This window comes from Heloderma suspectum, chromosome 5 (genome assembly GCF_057233095.1).
Source record: "Heloderma suspectum isolate Gila_16-S chromosome 5, 16-S_ref, whole genome shotgun sequence".
Classification (NCBI taxonomy): domain Eukaryota; kingdom Metazoa; phylum Chordata; class Lepidosauria; order Squamata; family Helodermatidae; genus Heloderma; species Heloderma suspectum.
In genome coordinates this window covers 120,048,089-120,061,222 of record NC_139462.1, presented here as the reverse complement: position 1 = coordinate 120,061,222, position 13,134 = coordinate 120,048,089, and the positions used below count along the sequence as shown (strand labels likewise).

Below are 13,134 nucleotides of genomic sequence, written 5' to 3'. Positions count from 1 at the left end.
ATCCTATTAGTATAGGAGGGATAGATAACTCATCAGATAACCTTCAGGGTTGAAAATTCTGCTCCCAACCACAAGATGCAGCCACCTTGTTGAAGCTGGGTTTGGTCAGTGCCTGGATGGGAGATCACATCTACCAACCGTCTTGTGTTCTGTCATGGAAATAAACAGACCCTAAGCTCCACCAGCAACATAGATAGAGTTGCAGACAATGCAGGCAGACCTGTGACTTCACACTTAAAGCTGCAAGCCAAGCCAGGTACTATGTGCTACAGTTCTCAGTTCAGACATTGTACCAAAGCATGGCTAAGCAAGCTTAACTGTGGTTTGGTATGATGTTTCAATTGATGACAAACCATAGTCTGTCATGAACTATGATGACAAACCATAGTTCCAGTCATTGTCCTTTCCAAAGGCCAATGTACCTAAAGATGGAACTGCTGATCTGATTGGCAAAACAAACTAGAAAAGCAGCTCTAAACTGCTTGCCTCATAGTTTGGAACCTCAAACTCGGGTTTGGTTCTAAACTTTGGTTTCATCATTTGAAAAGCCATCATTTGATACAGCCATCATTTGCTACAGTCAAACTGAACTGAATTGAGTATGCCAGTATAAAACAGCCTCTTTTGTCAGCAAGTTGTTCATTCTACTGTTTCAGTGCTGACTTGGATTTGGTGTATTGGGGATGCAGATGGCTCTTGCTTCAAAACTTGAAGAGGTGGCCTCAAAGCCCGTTGTGAGTATATTATATCATTTACAGGACAAGATATATAATTGAACTGACTGGGTATATAGTGTCAGGAGAACTGAGACATATTTTGCCTCCACATCAGTCTTCCTTATTTCATAAAAAGGAATGGCTCCCATTGCCTTCTATGTGAGAAAGGAAGGGTGGATTAGGACTTTGAGGGACCTTGTGGTATACGCATATATGTAGTCAAGTGTACAACAACAACACATTGAACTGTATTTCAGTGTTACATATATGCTGTCGGTTGTAGCCACTTTATATAGTTGGGATCTCTGTCCTCAACAATACAGAAGATAGAAAGTTGATGCCTCCAAATTGCACCTGAGAAGTGAATGTTATTTAATGTCCCCGTTTGACACCTGCCTGTTGCTCTTAACTCTTTGGCGTAGACTTCAGAGACTAGTAAATCTCTCCCTTCAGTGTTTCACATTTTTACAGTGCAATCCTAAGTTTACTCTGAAGTAAATTTCACTTAATTTAAGGATTTCCTCCAGTTGAGGTTGCTTCACTGACCTTTTTTTCTTCTTCTTGATACTTGAGACCATTAAGGAATGTTCTAAGCAGTATGGCATTTATTTCCAGTGCATGATCTGTGCCTTTCCAATTGGCACCCTTTTTAATAAAATTATACTTTACAGAAACCTTGCCTTAAAAAAAGAGAAGAGATTGGCTAAGTGGGTATAATTAAGTTGTAAGAAGTGGCCCATCAACTAAAATCCTGTGGCTGCATACAAGAAGACGCTGTTCAATAAAAGGAGCTTCATTTGCAGTAACAGTACTCTGATTTTCATTAAATAAATGGTATTTTCTGCTATTTTGTCTAAGCTCAAGATTAATTTCTATGGTTACGGGTGAATATAAATCTCTAGCTTGCTTTCCAAAAATACCATGTTTGTTCATAACAAGATTGACAGCCACCTCCTAAAAGAAGCTATTACTTGAAATTTCCTCCTTTTAAATGCATATACATAGTTGGGTTGTGACCTGAAGGCATCATAAAAATTTAAAAATTATACTCCTAAATAAAATTACATAAAGTAAACATTAAATATGTATATAAGTGGGATTCATAGTTTAAGGCAAGAACGGGAGGAAAATGAGTGTCTGTTACTGCACCAAGACTTTAGTTGGGCATTCCTATACTTACAGATCTGGCAGGCAGTCGTACTTAATGCTGAGTAATGTTGGCATCTCATTTAAAATATAGATAAATACATAATTACTGATAAACAACACATTTCTTGTGACTTTCTTGAAAATATGTTTGTGTCTCTACCTTGCTTCTTATTGAACAGAAGGGAAATTACTCATAATTGTGCTTCTCTAAAGACACTGAAATATCAGTGTTCTTCATTTACAATTACCAGGTAATAGCGTTGTTCATGTACTGTACAGGAAGGCAGGTACATGCCACTATGGCCCTATTTGGACATAACGGCAGCTTTCAGCAGGGATTTGTGGGTTAATTAACCACACTCGTGGGTTAAACAACCTCAAGTTAACTCATGCTTTGTTCTTGGATTAACTTGGGTTTTTTTTTAAATCCACAGACAGCCCAAAGTGCTCAAGTTTGGACGTCAAGGAAATAATCTACGAATGCCACATTCGTAGATTGTTGCTGGAAGTGGCTTGTGCTGAACAGAGTGTGTGTGTGTTTTCCACATAGAAATCTTATGATTTCTTTATTCCCTGGTGCTATCAGTAAGACCTATTTTCCATGGTCAATTAAACCATTCCCATTTACTTTCTGCTTTGTTTGTTTTGTTACATTTATATCCTGCTTTTCCTCCAAGGAGCCCAAGACAGTGTACACGATCTTCCTCATCTCAATTTTTTCCTATGAGATAGGTTAGGCTTTAGTGATTGGCCCAAAGTCACCCAGCCCAAAGTCACCCAGCTTCCCAAGTCCCAGTCCAACACTCTAACCACTACACCAACTGGCTTTTTGCTGAGGGTAGAGTTGCAAGGTGGGCCTTATTTTTAGGAGTATTCCTTATTTTAAAGCGTTTCCCTGTGTTACATGGTATTGCACTGTGTAAAACAAAATTATTGGTATTATCTCAGAAGTTGCCAGCTCCATTGTATTCGAAGAAAAAGAGCTGTTCTGAAGCATGGCTTATTTATAAAAAGCTAGGCTGGAAACAAGATTTTGAATAAAGTGGAAGTAACTTGAAATTGGAAGCTATCCAGACAAAAGTCTTAGATAGTAGCTAAAATTGCAAATAAGAAATAATAGGATGCCATATTAAATATTGACTCTTTTTCAAGGAATGCTGTGCATTCCTAATATTGATCTCATTCCCCAAGTGTGGATCCTTATATAACAAAAGTGGCACCACTCTTGCAAAAGATGGAGGTATCAGGAGGCTTGGGAGAACCCCAAGGTGTGCAGAAGTACAAAATACCTTTTTTTGGCGGGGGGGAATCCAAAGGATGGGAGGGAAAAACAAAAACAGGCCAATGAAGACTTAGCATGCTCAGTGGGCATGGAATTCTGACTGACTGTTTGGATGGGGTGGTGGAATGGAAAACTGGAAAGGAGGGGAAATGGAATGGGGTATCCTGGAAGAAGGCATAGCTCATTGGCTGGAATACTGAGCAGAGATTAGCCCGACACTGCAACATTTTGTTGCACATCCCAGTTGTCTGTGTATAGTGTGCCTTGTGTGTGTGGTGTGTATGTGCGAGAGAAGGGGTGTGTCAATATATGATGTAAATGCCCACCCACGTATCTATATTTTATGTACAGATTATATTACAGTGTTTTGTTATAGGAAGATACGCACATCTTTATAATTTTGGCACTTTGACCAAATTTTGAATCTGGAGTAACGTATTCAGATTATCAAGTGCTGGAAAACAATATGCCTACCCTGTATGAAGTTAATTTTGTAAAGACTTTATTCAGTTTATACTGCAGAAATGTTGCTCTTTTGTAGAACTCAGTTTAAGATTTTTCATAATCTCAGAAAAGGTACTCTTGCGGCCTGATAAATTCGTTTAGGCGTGGCAATATACCTAAAACTCTATAGTATTGGGCTATCAGCCTCCAATCCTATGCTTGGGAGTGGAAACTTGGAGGGAACTTATTTCCAAGTAAGTATTCATAAGATCAGGCTGCTCATGATAGTTTTATAAATCCTGATTTTTCTCAAGAGCACATTTGTTTGAGGATGAGCTCTCTAGTTTTCTGTGTAGTGTTGATCTCTTCCTTAATGAGACATGTATGTGTGCAGAAGTAACTTGTAAAAATGAATGTGGGCTCTGCAAAGGAGATGACAGAGGAAAGCTCCATTAGTTGCCCTCATCTTTGCTAACTTGATAAAGATCTTATTTATTGAGAACAAATGGAAAGGGACAAAGGGAAAGTGATGTATGATTGAGAGCAAAAAGGGAAAATAGAAGAAAAAGTAGATAAAAGCACAAATAAAGCTTAATGCATTTACTGAGAATTGTTGTGAACTGGGTGTTTTTAATCAGCAGAAATAAAGGTCAATTTCAATAAACATATATTTTGACCAATTTGTATTTGTTTCCTAGCCGAAACATTCCTACAACTGTTGTGGCTTTTGTATTGCATACAGTGAGGTTTTGGATAGTTGTGTGAAAATATAAATATTAAAGTTTTGGTTAGAGTTAGGCAATAAAACAAGAAAAAAATATTGGGAAATCTTATTAAAATCAGATGTTGCGTTCGATGGTGAAGCGGAAAATGTGCACGCTGGAAGAAATGTAAGTGAGGCTGGCTTGCACAAGGGATCTTCTGTTTGGTAGTTTAACAAATAACACTGATATATTGATGGGTCCTTCTTGTTTTTCAGTTCAGCCTAATTTTTTTAAAAAAATCTTCCTCTTCACTGTATGCATAAATATTGTGTGGATAATGAACCCATTCTGCATAAACCTATGGCCGGGCTGGAGTCCACCTGGAGTAGAGCCTTCAGCGTGATGGTTCCTTTTCTGTGGAACTCCCTCCCTCTAGAGGTCAGGCAGGCACCAATATTGACTGGGTTCACATGACACAGCAACTCATCATAGGCAGCTAGTTATGGTTGGCTGTTGTGTCATCTGAATCTGGAGCACTTTCCACAGGGTGGCTTATTTTTTGGTAACCCATGGCTCGTTGTAGGGTTATTTTTGGCCATGATGGGTTGTTGTGTCATCTGAACCTGAGTGAGCAATTTTATCATGGGTTGCAGCGATCACCTACAGACCCACTTGGCAAGAGCAGCAAAAAAGCCCATGCTGCTCGCTTTTCGTGATCTCGCCACTGACAGCCGTTCCAAAGTGCTGAAACAGAACTTTAGAAAGACTGTCACACATTCCCCAGCATTTTAAAAAAATATTATTTGGTGCCTCAGAAATGTGCGACTGGGGTTGTTGTTGTTGTCGGTCTTCCACAGGTGTGCAAGTGTGCTCTTAGCAGCTGCTCCATGTGTGTTGTCTTGCCTGGTCAGTTTCCTTGCCTGTTTCAGGTGTCAAAGGAGCAGGAAAGGGGAGGAGGTAACATACAAAGAAATTGACAATATGAGATTGCATAGGAGAATTTACACACAGTTGTGAAGGACCTGGGGAGAAATAATACTAAGGGGAAGGAAGTACCCAGTATCACAATTCAGAAGCACTGAAAAAGCGGGGGGGGGGGAGCCAAAAGTATGTGCACCAAAGGGGGGGGGGACAATATCTCCCCATTGGCAATGTGATCCTCTCGCTTTTAAGTGTTGGACTGATACTTCTCAGTGCCCATCATGTTTTCATCACTTCCCCAACTCTCCAGCTACTCCAGAAAGAGGAGATATTAACACACATACCCTTTTCGTAGCTTCTTTTCAGAACACTTACTGCTGCGGTTACTGCAGTTGCCTGACAGTTCTAAAAAAAAAGCCATGAGAAGGCAGCTGTGTGGGACAGAGTGAATGGGATCTGATTGGGGGGGTGCGTGTGCATGTAAGTACTGCTGGTGCTGGCGCCCCATTTGCTCCGTCCCATTCTACCACCTTTTAAGGGTTTGGGTTTTTTTTAAAAAAAGTTTGGAAAATTTGCACATTTGGGGGGACTGGCAAGGAAATGGAAGGGAAATGTACACAAATTTAATGGCTGGGAACTTAATGGAAGTGAAATTTGTGCAAATTTAATGGCTGCTAAGTAAATAGAGGGGAAATTTGTGCACCTGCACTAATGGAGCAGTTCATACAGGTGCACAAATTTCACTCCATGCATTTCCCAGCCATTAAATTTGTGCAAATTTTATCCCCATTTACTTACCAGCCATTAAATTTGCAAACATTTATGTGGGGATTTTTTAAACTGTCAGCAAACTGCAGCGACCGCATCAATAAGTGCTCTGAAATGGAGCTGCAAAAAGGGGGGAAGGGAGTTAATATCTTCCCTTTCTGGAGTAGCTGGAGACTTGAGGCAGTGTTGAAAAGGTGTGGGATACTGAGAAATATCAGTCCAACACTTAAAAGTGAGAGGATTACATCTGCAAGGGGGAGATATTGTCCCCCCACCTTTTGGTGTACCTATTCCTTCCCCCACCCATTTTTGGGGCTTCTGAATTGCACTACTTGGTCTCTTACTATAATTTCTCCCCTGCTCTTTCACAACTGTGCACAAATTAGCCTATGCAACCTCATCTTGTCAATTTCCTTATATATTGCCTACTCCCCTTTGCCCCTCCCTTTGACTACTGAAACAGACAAGGAAATTAACTAGGCACGACTACACATAGTGGACAGCCATAAGTTCACACTTCCGAAAGACTGACAATTTAAAAAACCAAACCAAATACGACCCTCGATTGCGCATTTTTGACGCATGGGAAAAAATCTGTAAAGAATGCTGGGGAACAAAAAGCAGTAGCAATCAGCGTGACCACAACTGCACATTGTTGAGGACCCAAAGAAAAAGCCGGGGAACGAAACGTGGTAGCGAGCAGATGGGTTTTGCTACAAAGTTCCCTGGGATATGTGCTGGAGCCGGCTGGAGGACCAAGGGGGAAGGAAGGAGGAGAACAACCCACAGCCAACCCAATTGTGTGTTGGATGTACCATGGGTACACGCTGCGTAGCTTATTCGCAGGGATGGCTTAGGATTATGTGTGAACCCACCCATTATGGTGTTTTTGGCACCTGCTGAAGACATCTTTATTTCAATAGGCCTTCCTCAATTACCAGCCATGCTTTTTTTTGGTATTGTGATTTAAAAACTTTTAATATGGTGTTCTATTCTTTATATCTTTTACTGTTCACCACTCCAGAATATGTTTAGATGTGGAGCAGTATATAAATGTTGTAAATAAATAAATAACTAGAGCAATCCTATGCATGTTTACTCAGAGGTAAGCCCCACTGTGTTGAGTGGAACTTACTCCCAGGTAAGTGGGGATAGGATTGCAGCCTTAATCTGTTAAATTATATTTTTAAAAGTTACGTTACTTGAAACATTCATCAGTTCTAAAATACAATGCTGTATTAGTTTTTGCAGTAATTAATCTTGAAATTAGCACTTAGTTTGTGGTACCTCAATGTATTGAATTTCATGGGGTGATAAGTATTCATCTCTATAAATTTATGTATAAAGTAAGAATGTATTTGGTCTGCCTTTTTTACATAAGGACTTGGGGCAAGCCACCAAGCATTTTTTTTTCTGCAGGGTCCTATTTCAATATGATTTACATAGAATCCATGCTCAGTGGCCTTGTAGAAATGCAGCTTGTTTGAAGATGTGAAAATGTCTCCATTATAAAGTTGACCACAGAGGCTTGGATTCAACAACCTTCCTGCACAAACAAAAGTCAGTTATTCTCCCCCACATCCCCAGTGTGCACCACCATTACCCCACCAAGCTTCCGAAAAGCTGCCTGGAGATTCCTCAGACCTTCCTGAACCAGTTCTCAGGGGGAGAAAAATGGATGATTCCTCCACTGCATGACCAGAAATCTCTTGTACTCATGCAGTGGGGACTTTGGATCCCAGCAATAGGGTTGGATACAGATTCAGGAGCATTCAACTCAGCTGGCAGACCAGATTTTCCTGCTCCCTCCTCCCCGTGGCAGCCCCTCCAATCCCATGCAAATGCTACATGCTCAGAAGGTGTCTCTGCCCAATTTTCAGCGATTTCTACCCTCCTCCCTGCTCAACAGTCTACCCCATTCAGCAAAGTCCTTTGCCCCCCTATGTAGCATTTTGGAAGGGTCTGGAGGGGCTACCATGGGGAGGAAGGGACTGGGAAGTCTGCTTTCACCAGCCCAGGTGCATGCGCCTAAATGTGGGTCCAACCCACTATGCTGAAATATTAAACAGCAGCATCAAATATCATCAAAAGCTTTGTGCCCCAAATTGTACAACTCCTGTAACTTATAGTAAATATTGTTGTAACTCTTGGCATTAGGGTGATCATTTTTGTTTTCTTAATCTTAAGAAAGAATTAAACGTAAGAATGGTATTACAGTAGGATGCACTTTTGAAAAATATTTGAGTTGTGCAAAATGTTCTAGCTTCCTTTTGAAAATATTGTAGCAGTATAGTAAATCTGGTTTCAGATCTCTGGGAGGATCATAATTTAAATTTCCTCTTCTATCAACACCTAAAAAATAAAGCTGGAAAAGTGTGCCCAAAGATGAAAGAATGCAATTGCAAAAAAAATGCTTTTTGAAAATTGTAACATTTAAACACTGAACAGAGGAGTTATAACTTATTTCTCCCAGCTAGGGTTGCCCAGTATCTCTTATATGAAAGGGTGTACCTTGTTCCAGAATATTTCTGTCCTTTACAGTAGAAATGTGTATTATTAAACTTTCAAATTTTCATACAATATCCATAGCTCCAAATTGTCCTGTGTTTGCAAAGTTTGAACTGATTTTGTTTTGACATCAAGTAGTGATAAAAGTAGAATATTGGGGGAGATATGTCCTGTGCAAATAAACTAAGATTTCAGCCTAGTTTTCCTGTCCAATTATGCAGACATGCAAATTGTAGGGGTTAAAATTACGTCCATTTTTGTAGTCATTCTCCCCAGCCAATGCCACTTTGGTATTTGGTGACTCAATGGGGAGAAAGGAATAACATAGAAAAAGAACGCAAGGATGAGCAATTAAGTCTCAAACCATGATTATGGTACATGGGGGAATGAGAAGTCCTTCTCATCACAATCTATGCTCAGTAATCTATGTATTTTTAAAATAAACTCTTAATTCCTTTTGAATGTACTTTGTTTTTTTAAATCATTTTGTCACCGCAGAATGAAATAAATGCTTCCTTAGTTAATTCTTTTGTCTCTTAATGCAGTCAACAAAAAGGTAATTAGATTATTTTATTCTAATTGAATTCATTTTCTACCATGCAGTCTGCTGACTACTTTGCAGTCACATTCTATACTATCCCTGCAGTGTATAAATCAAATGAATTTATTTGTTTAGTTTTGTTCCTTATCCTAAAGGCCAGTGGCATTACTTAAAATGTTGAAACTATATATTTTCAACATTTTCACTGCATCAAAGCTATTTCATCAATTAACTTGTTACTTAGATACAAAGAGAGAGAGAAATGTAAGCAGTCTATTTTTGTGCTTTGTTGTTCCTATTCATTACTATGAAGAACCGAATTGGAGTAAGGAAGGAGTGTGAAATCCAGCAGTCTAAATTTCGATATATCTTCAGACCTCTTCTATAGAGGATTTGTCATTATGCTTCCTTGCCCTTAAACTTTGGATTTCATTTTTGAGTTCATTTATTTATTTTCTTTAAATGTTAAAAAGTGGAATAACATTTGATAGAACAAATGCCTGCAAATGAAATGTTCACACTATGCCTATTAATAATAGTGATATAGGTTCCAAATACTTCCTACTTTTAAACTATATTTGTTCCCCATTTGTTGATGTAAACCAGAAGCTGAACAAGGTAACCATTTTCATGAGATTAGAGGCGGTCAGGCTGTCTCCTGGCTTTTTGCTTCCCCCCAGCCCCCCATAAAGGCATGGCCACCCCTATCTTCTGTTTAGATATCGCTTGCTATTTGGAGTTTCACATTACTGGAGCAATTGATCTGAGTGACCTATCTTAAGAACTTTAACATTTCAGTTGAAACTTAAACCAAATGTATACCCTCAAGAGGCAAATCATCTGAAAAACTGGTCATTATGACATACTGTACTTTCTCTCTGCAGCCTTCATAGGATAGCGCTGGAAGTCGTCAGTTGCTTTAAAAGGTTGGTGAAATAAATCTCATTTCCACTCCTACAAATGCAGCAGTTCAAGGCTTTAGAGTAAGCTATTGGAACTGCTCCTCCAACTTTTCACAGCTGCTGTGTCTGAAAGCTTATAGTATGCATTTTACTCTATTTCATTTGGTTGTCAGATCCCCAAGTTATATACCTTGAAGTTAGGATCATGAGTTTGGGAGTGAGGTGCTGGTTGTGCATACACATCAACATTTGAGTTGTAACTTTTAAAATCCTCAGTGTAAAAAATTGTTATAGCTACTTAGACGTTTGTCCTATAAAAATCAGGTATGTATGATTCTCACTGAGAATCAATGAATACCGATAGAAATCTTTTTGAATATGAAGGCATGACTTTAACTTTCAAATGCTGCAGTCCTATACACAATTTTGCAGAATAAATCTGGCTGATTTCAGTGGTAGTTAGTTCCAAATAAACATGCATGGGATCAGGCTGAAAGGCCTGCAGTATTGGGGTGAATGACTTGTTCAAATATGATGCCAATGCCAAAAATATATTATTTTTCATAATCCAGAGGGTTATGTTCACAATTAATTGGTGTTTTTTTTTTGCTTCTTATACAGTATTCTCATTATGAAATTGTTGCTTGAATTTGAAAAAAGGTTAACTTTTTTTACCTTTTATTTTAATTTTCACATGTTGATAAAATATATAATACCGATAGAATGGCTTTAAGGGGTCCATTATTTTTTTAAAGTTTTAGACTTGACAGACTTTATTTGCCTCTTTAATTTTGATTCCTTACCATTTTTCACATCTCACATTCAGATTTATCTGTCTTGGCCAGCTAGATTTTAAAAAACACAAAAATGTGGTAATGCACTAAACAGGTTATCACCATTGCATCATTTTATCATTTGTATGGGAAGAAAAGTGTTATGTGGCTTTAAATTGTAATTTGTTAACAAAGCCTGGATTGTGGCTAGTACAATCAGTGGTTTACCAAGTGCTGTAACCTGCTGTGCCTTTTTTACTCAGAAATAGTTAAACTGCTTTTATTCTAAGATAAATGCTTTTTGATACCACAGACCTGTTCCATCATTTTCCATGACACTAGCCACCTCTGCCAATTGTAAAGGTATTAAATATTTAATACCTTTAAATTGTAAGATATTGTAATTGAAAGATATTAAATATTTAAATTCCAAATTATACAGCAACATAATTTCCTCATACCATACGCTTTGTATGATGCATACAAACTTGGCTATGCAATATTTTTCAGAATTTGGATTTTGTGGCTGCAAATTATTCTTGTCACCAAACTGACTCCAGACCCCTTGTTATGATCTTGATATCTGAATGAAGAGCTGCTAGGTCCTGTTTTTAAGTTCTTTATTTTATTTTCAATAATCAAGAGTATCTTGGTCATAGTCTTCTTGTCAATGAATTTGGAAGAGCAGTTGTAATTGAGGTTTGTCAGGTGAAGCCCTGTATCCTGCTACCCAGTTTTGGCCAAATGAGGGAACTGCAGAGAGAACAACTACACAAGCCAGGGAGCCTGTTTTATGTCCATAGGCCAGAGCAACCTGGATGATCCTTACACATTATAATGCTTCCAAGTCAGTCTAGCAGTATGGTCTTAGCTTTAAAGGGATCCTGCTCCTTGGTGGGTATGGATTGTCTTCGTATCTTGCCTTGCCTTGCCTTGCCCTCAGGAGCTAAGGCTGATAGCTGCGCCATTTTATTGTTCTGAATGACTTCAACATCCATCCCGAATTTGACATTTGAGGATAGGCTCAGAGCTCTGGGGGGCTCCATGACAATTATGAATCTGGCTGGACTCAACCTGAACTGGATGTTTTGCTCTGGCTGGAAGGTGAGTGGTCTAGTGACAGGGATGTCAGTCCCATCATTTTGTATTCAGGCTGTAGCTTTTTCAATAGCCAAAACCATTTGAACTGAAATATTTGATGGGGGGGGGGGACGGGACTGAATAAAGCACACTTAATGTGGTTTAAATGATATATTCAGGCACATTCAAAGCTTTATTTGGATTTTTTTGATTGGAATATTTGTAAATATTTTGAGACACAGCTACATACACTTCCTGCATACTAGCATATTGAAACCTTTGTTGCCATCTAGTGGATAACCCTGTTGTATTGCTGACCAGTTTATAAAAGCTATCTTTTTCTAGATTATTGGTGATACCACTGTAAATAAAAATGATGAAAATAAATTATTATGATTTATTTATTATATAATAGATTTATATACTGTAGACATATCAAAAATATCTCTAAGCAGTTCACACCAAAATTAAATGTGCTAAAATATATTATCATATACATTAAAATACAATTAAAATATATATTAATTCCTAAAACCAGGTCCCAAGCTGTTCAGGGCCTAAATGCCAACGTTGTTGTTGATGTTATTGTTATTAAGGCTTAGATATTGTCTTTAGGGGTAACCCCACTTGCTGTCTTCTGCCTCAGCAGAAGGTGGCAGCTTTCAGTGGGAAGCCCCCATTTTTTAAAAAAATGTTTTTGTTGCCTTTTCAACTGTAGTTCTCTCCTGCAGACATTTTGAGCTCAGAGACAGCTTCCTTTGGGATTTATTAGACCAGATGAGCTGATAGCTCACATCTAGTTGGGGCTGACTTGGAAAGTGAAGGGGTGCTTTACAGTCAAGGTTGCATTGCACCTGCCTGTTTCTAGAGCTCTCAAACACATTGCTCTGCCATTAGTTTCCTGCTTGACCTGGAAGCAGCTGCCATTTTTTGTCACTTCAGTTGCAAATCTTCCCTTCTTCTTACCATTGCACCTGAGCCTGATCTTGGGGATGAGATAGGAGGATTGGCCCATGGAATCTACACTAGCGGTCTTCTTTGGGTTTAGGCATAGGTGGCATGCAGGAAATATAATATTGAGCAATATGGAAGATTTATATAACCTGCCTTGTGCGGGATTTGACCTCAAAGGTGTGCTAGGAATATTTAAATGAATAAAGGGAATTTACCAGATCTCTCCCTGCCCTCTTTCCAACATTGGACTGTGCTAAACCCCTAAACAGTTTGGGACCAGGCTATTTGAAGGACTGTCTGTGCACAGAGGAACCAAAGATGGGCCAGCAGGGTCAATCAGATTGGTAGGTGCAAGAGACAGGGCCTCTTCAGCGGTGGAGAACTCTCTCCCC

The 13,134-nt window shown here is 39.0% G+C and overlaps 1 protein-coding gene across 4 annotated transcripts in view; it reads left to right on the top strand.

The window, feature by feature from the left end:
• The window catches only part of STX18 (syntaxin 18), a 67,786-nt gene that overhangs the window by 15,415 nt on the left and 39,237 nt on the right, over positions 1-13,134 (top strand). For 2 of the 4 annotated variants that reach the window (XM_084857133.1, XM_084857134.1), the window contains one exon: positions 657-734. The exons of 1 other annotated variant lie outside the window; for it this stretch is intronic. In XM_084857133.1, the coding sequence (XP_084713259.1) occupies positions 684-734 (51 nt within the window). In that variant the 5' untranslated portion in view covers positions 657-683. Of the gene's footprint in view, positions 1-599; positions 735-13,134 lie in introns of those variants that run through there. One more of the 4 variants, XM_084857135.1, reaches the window with a different exon arrangement.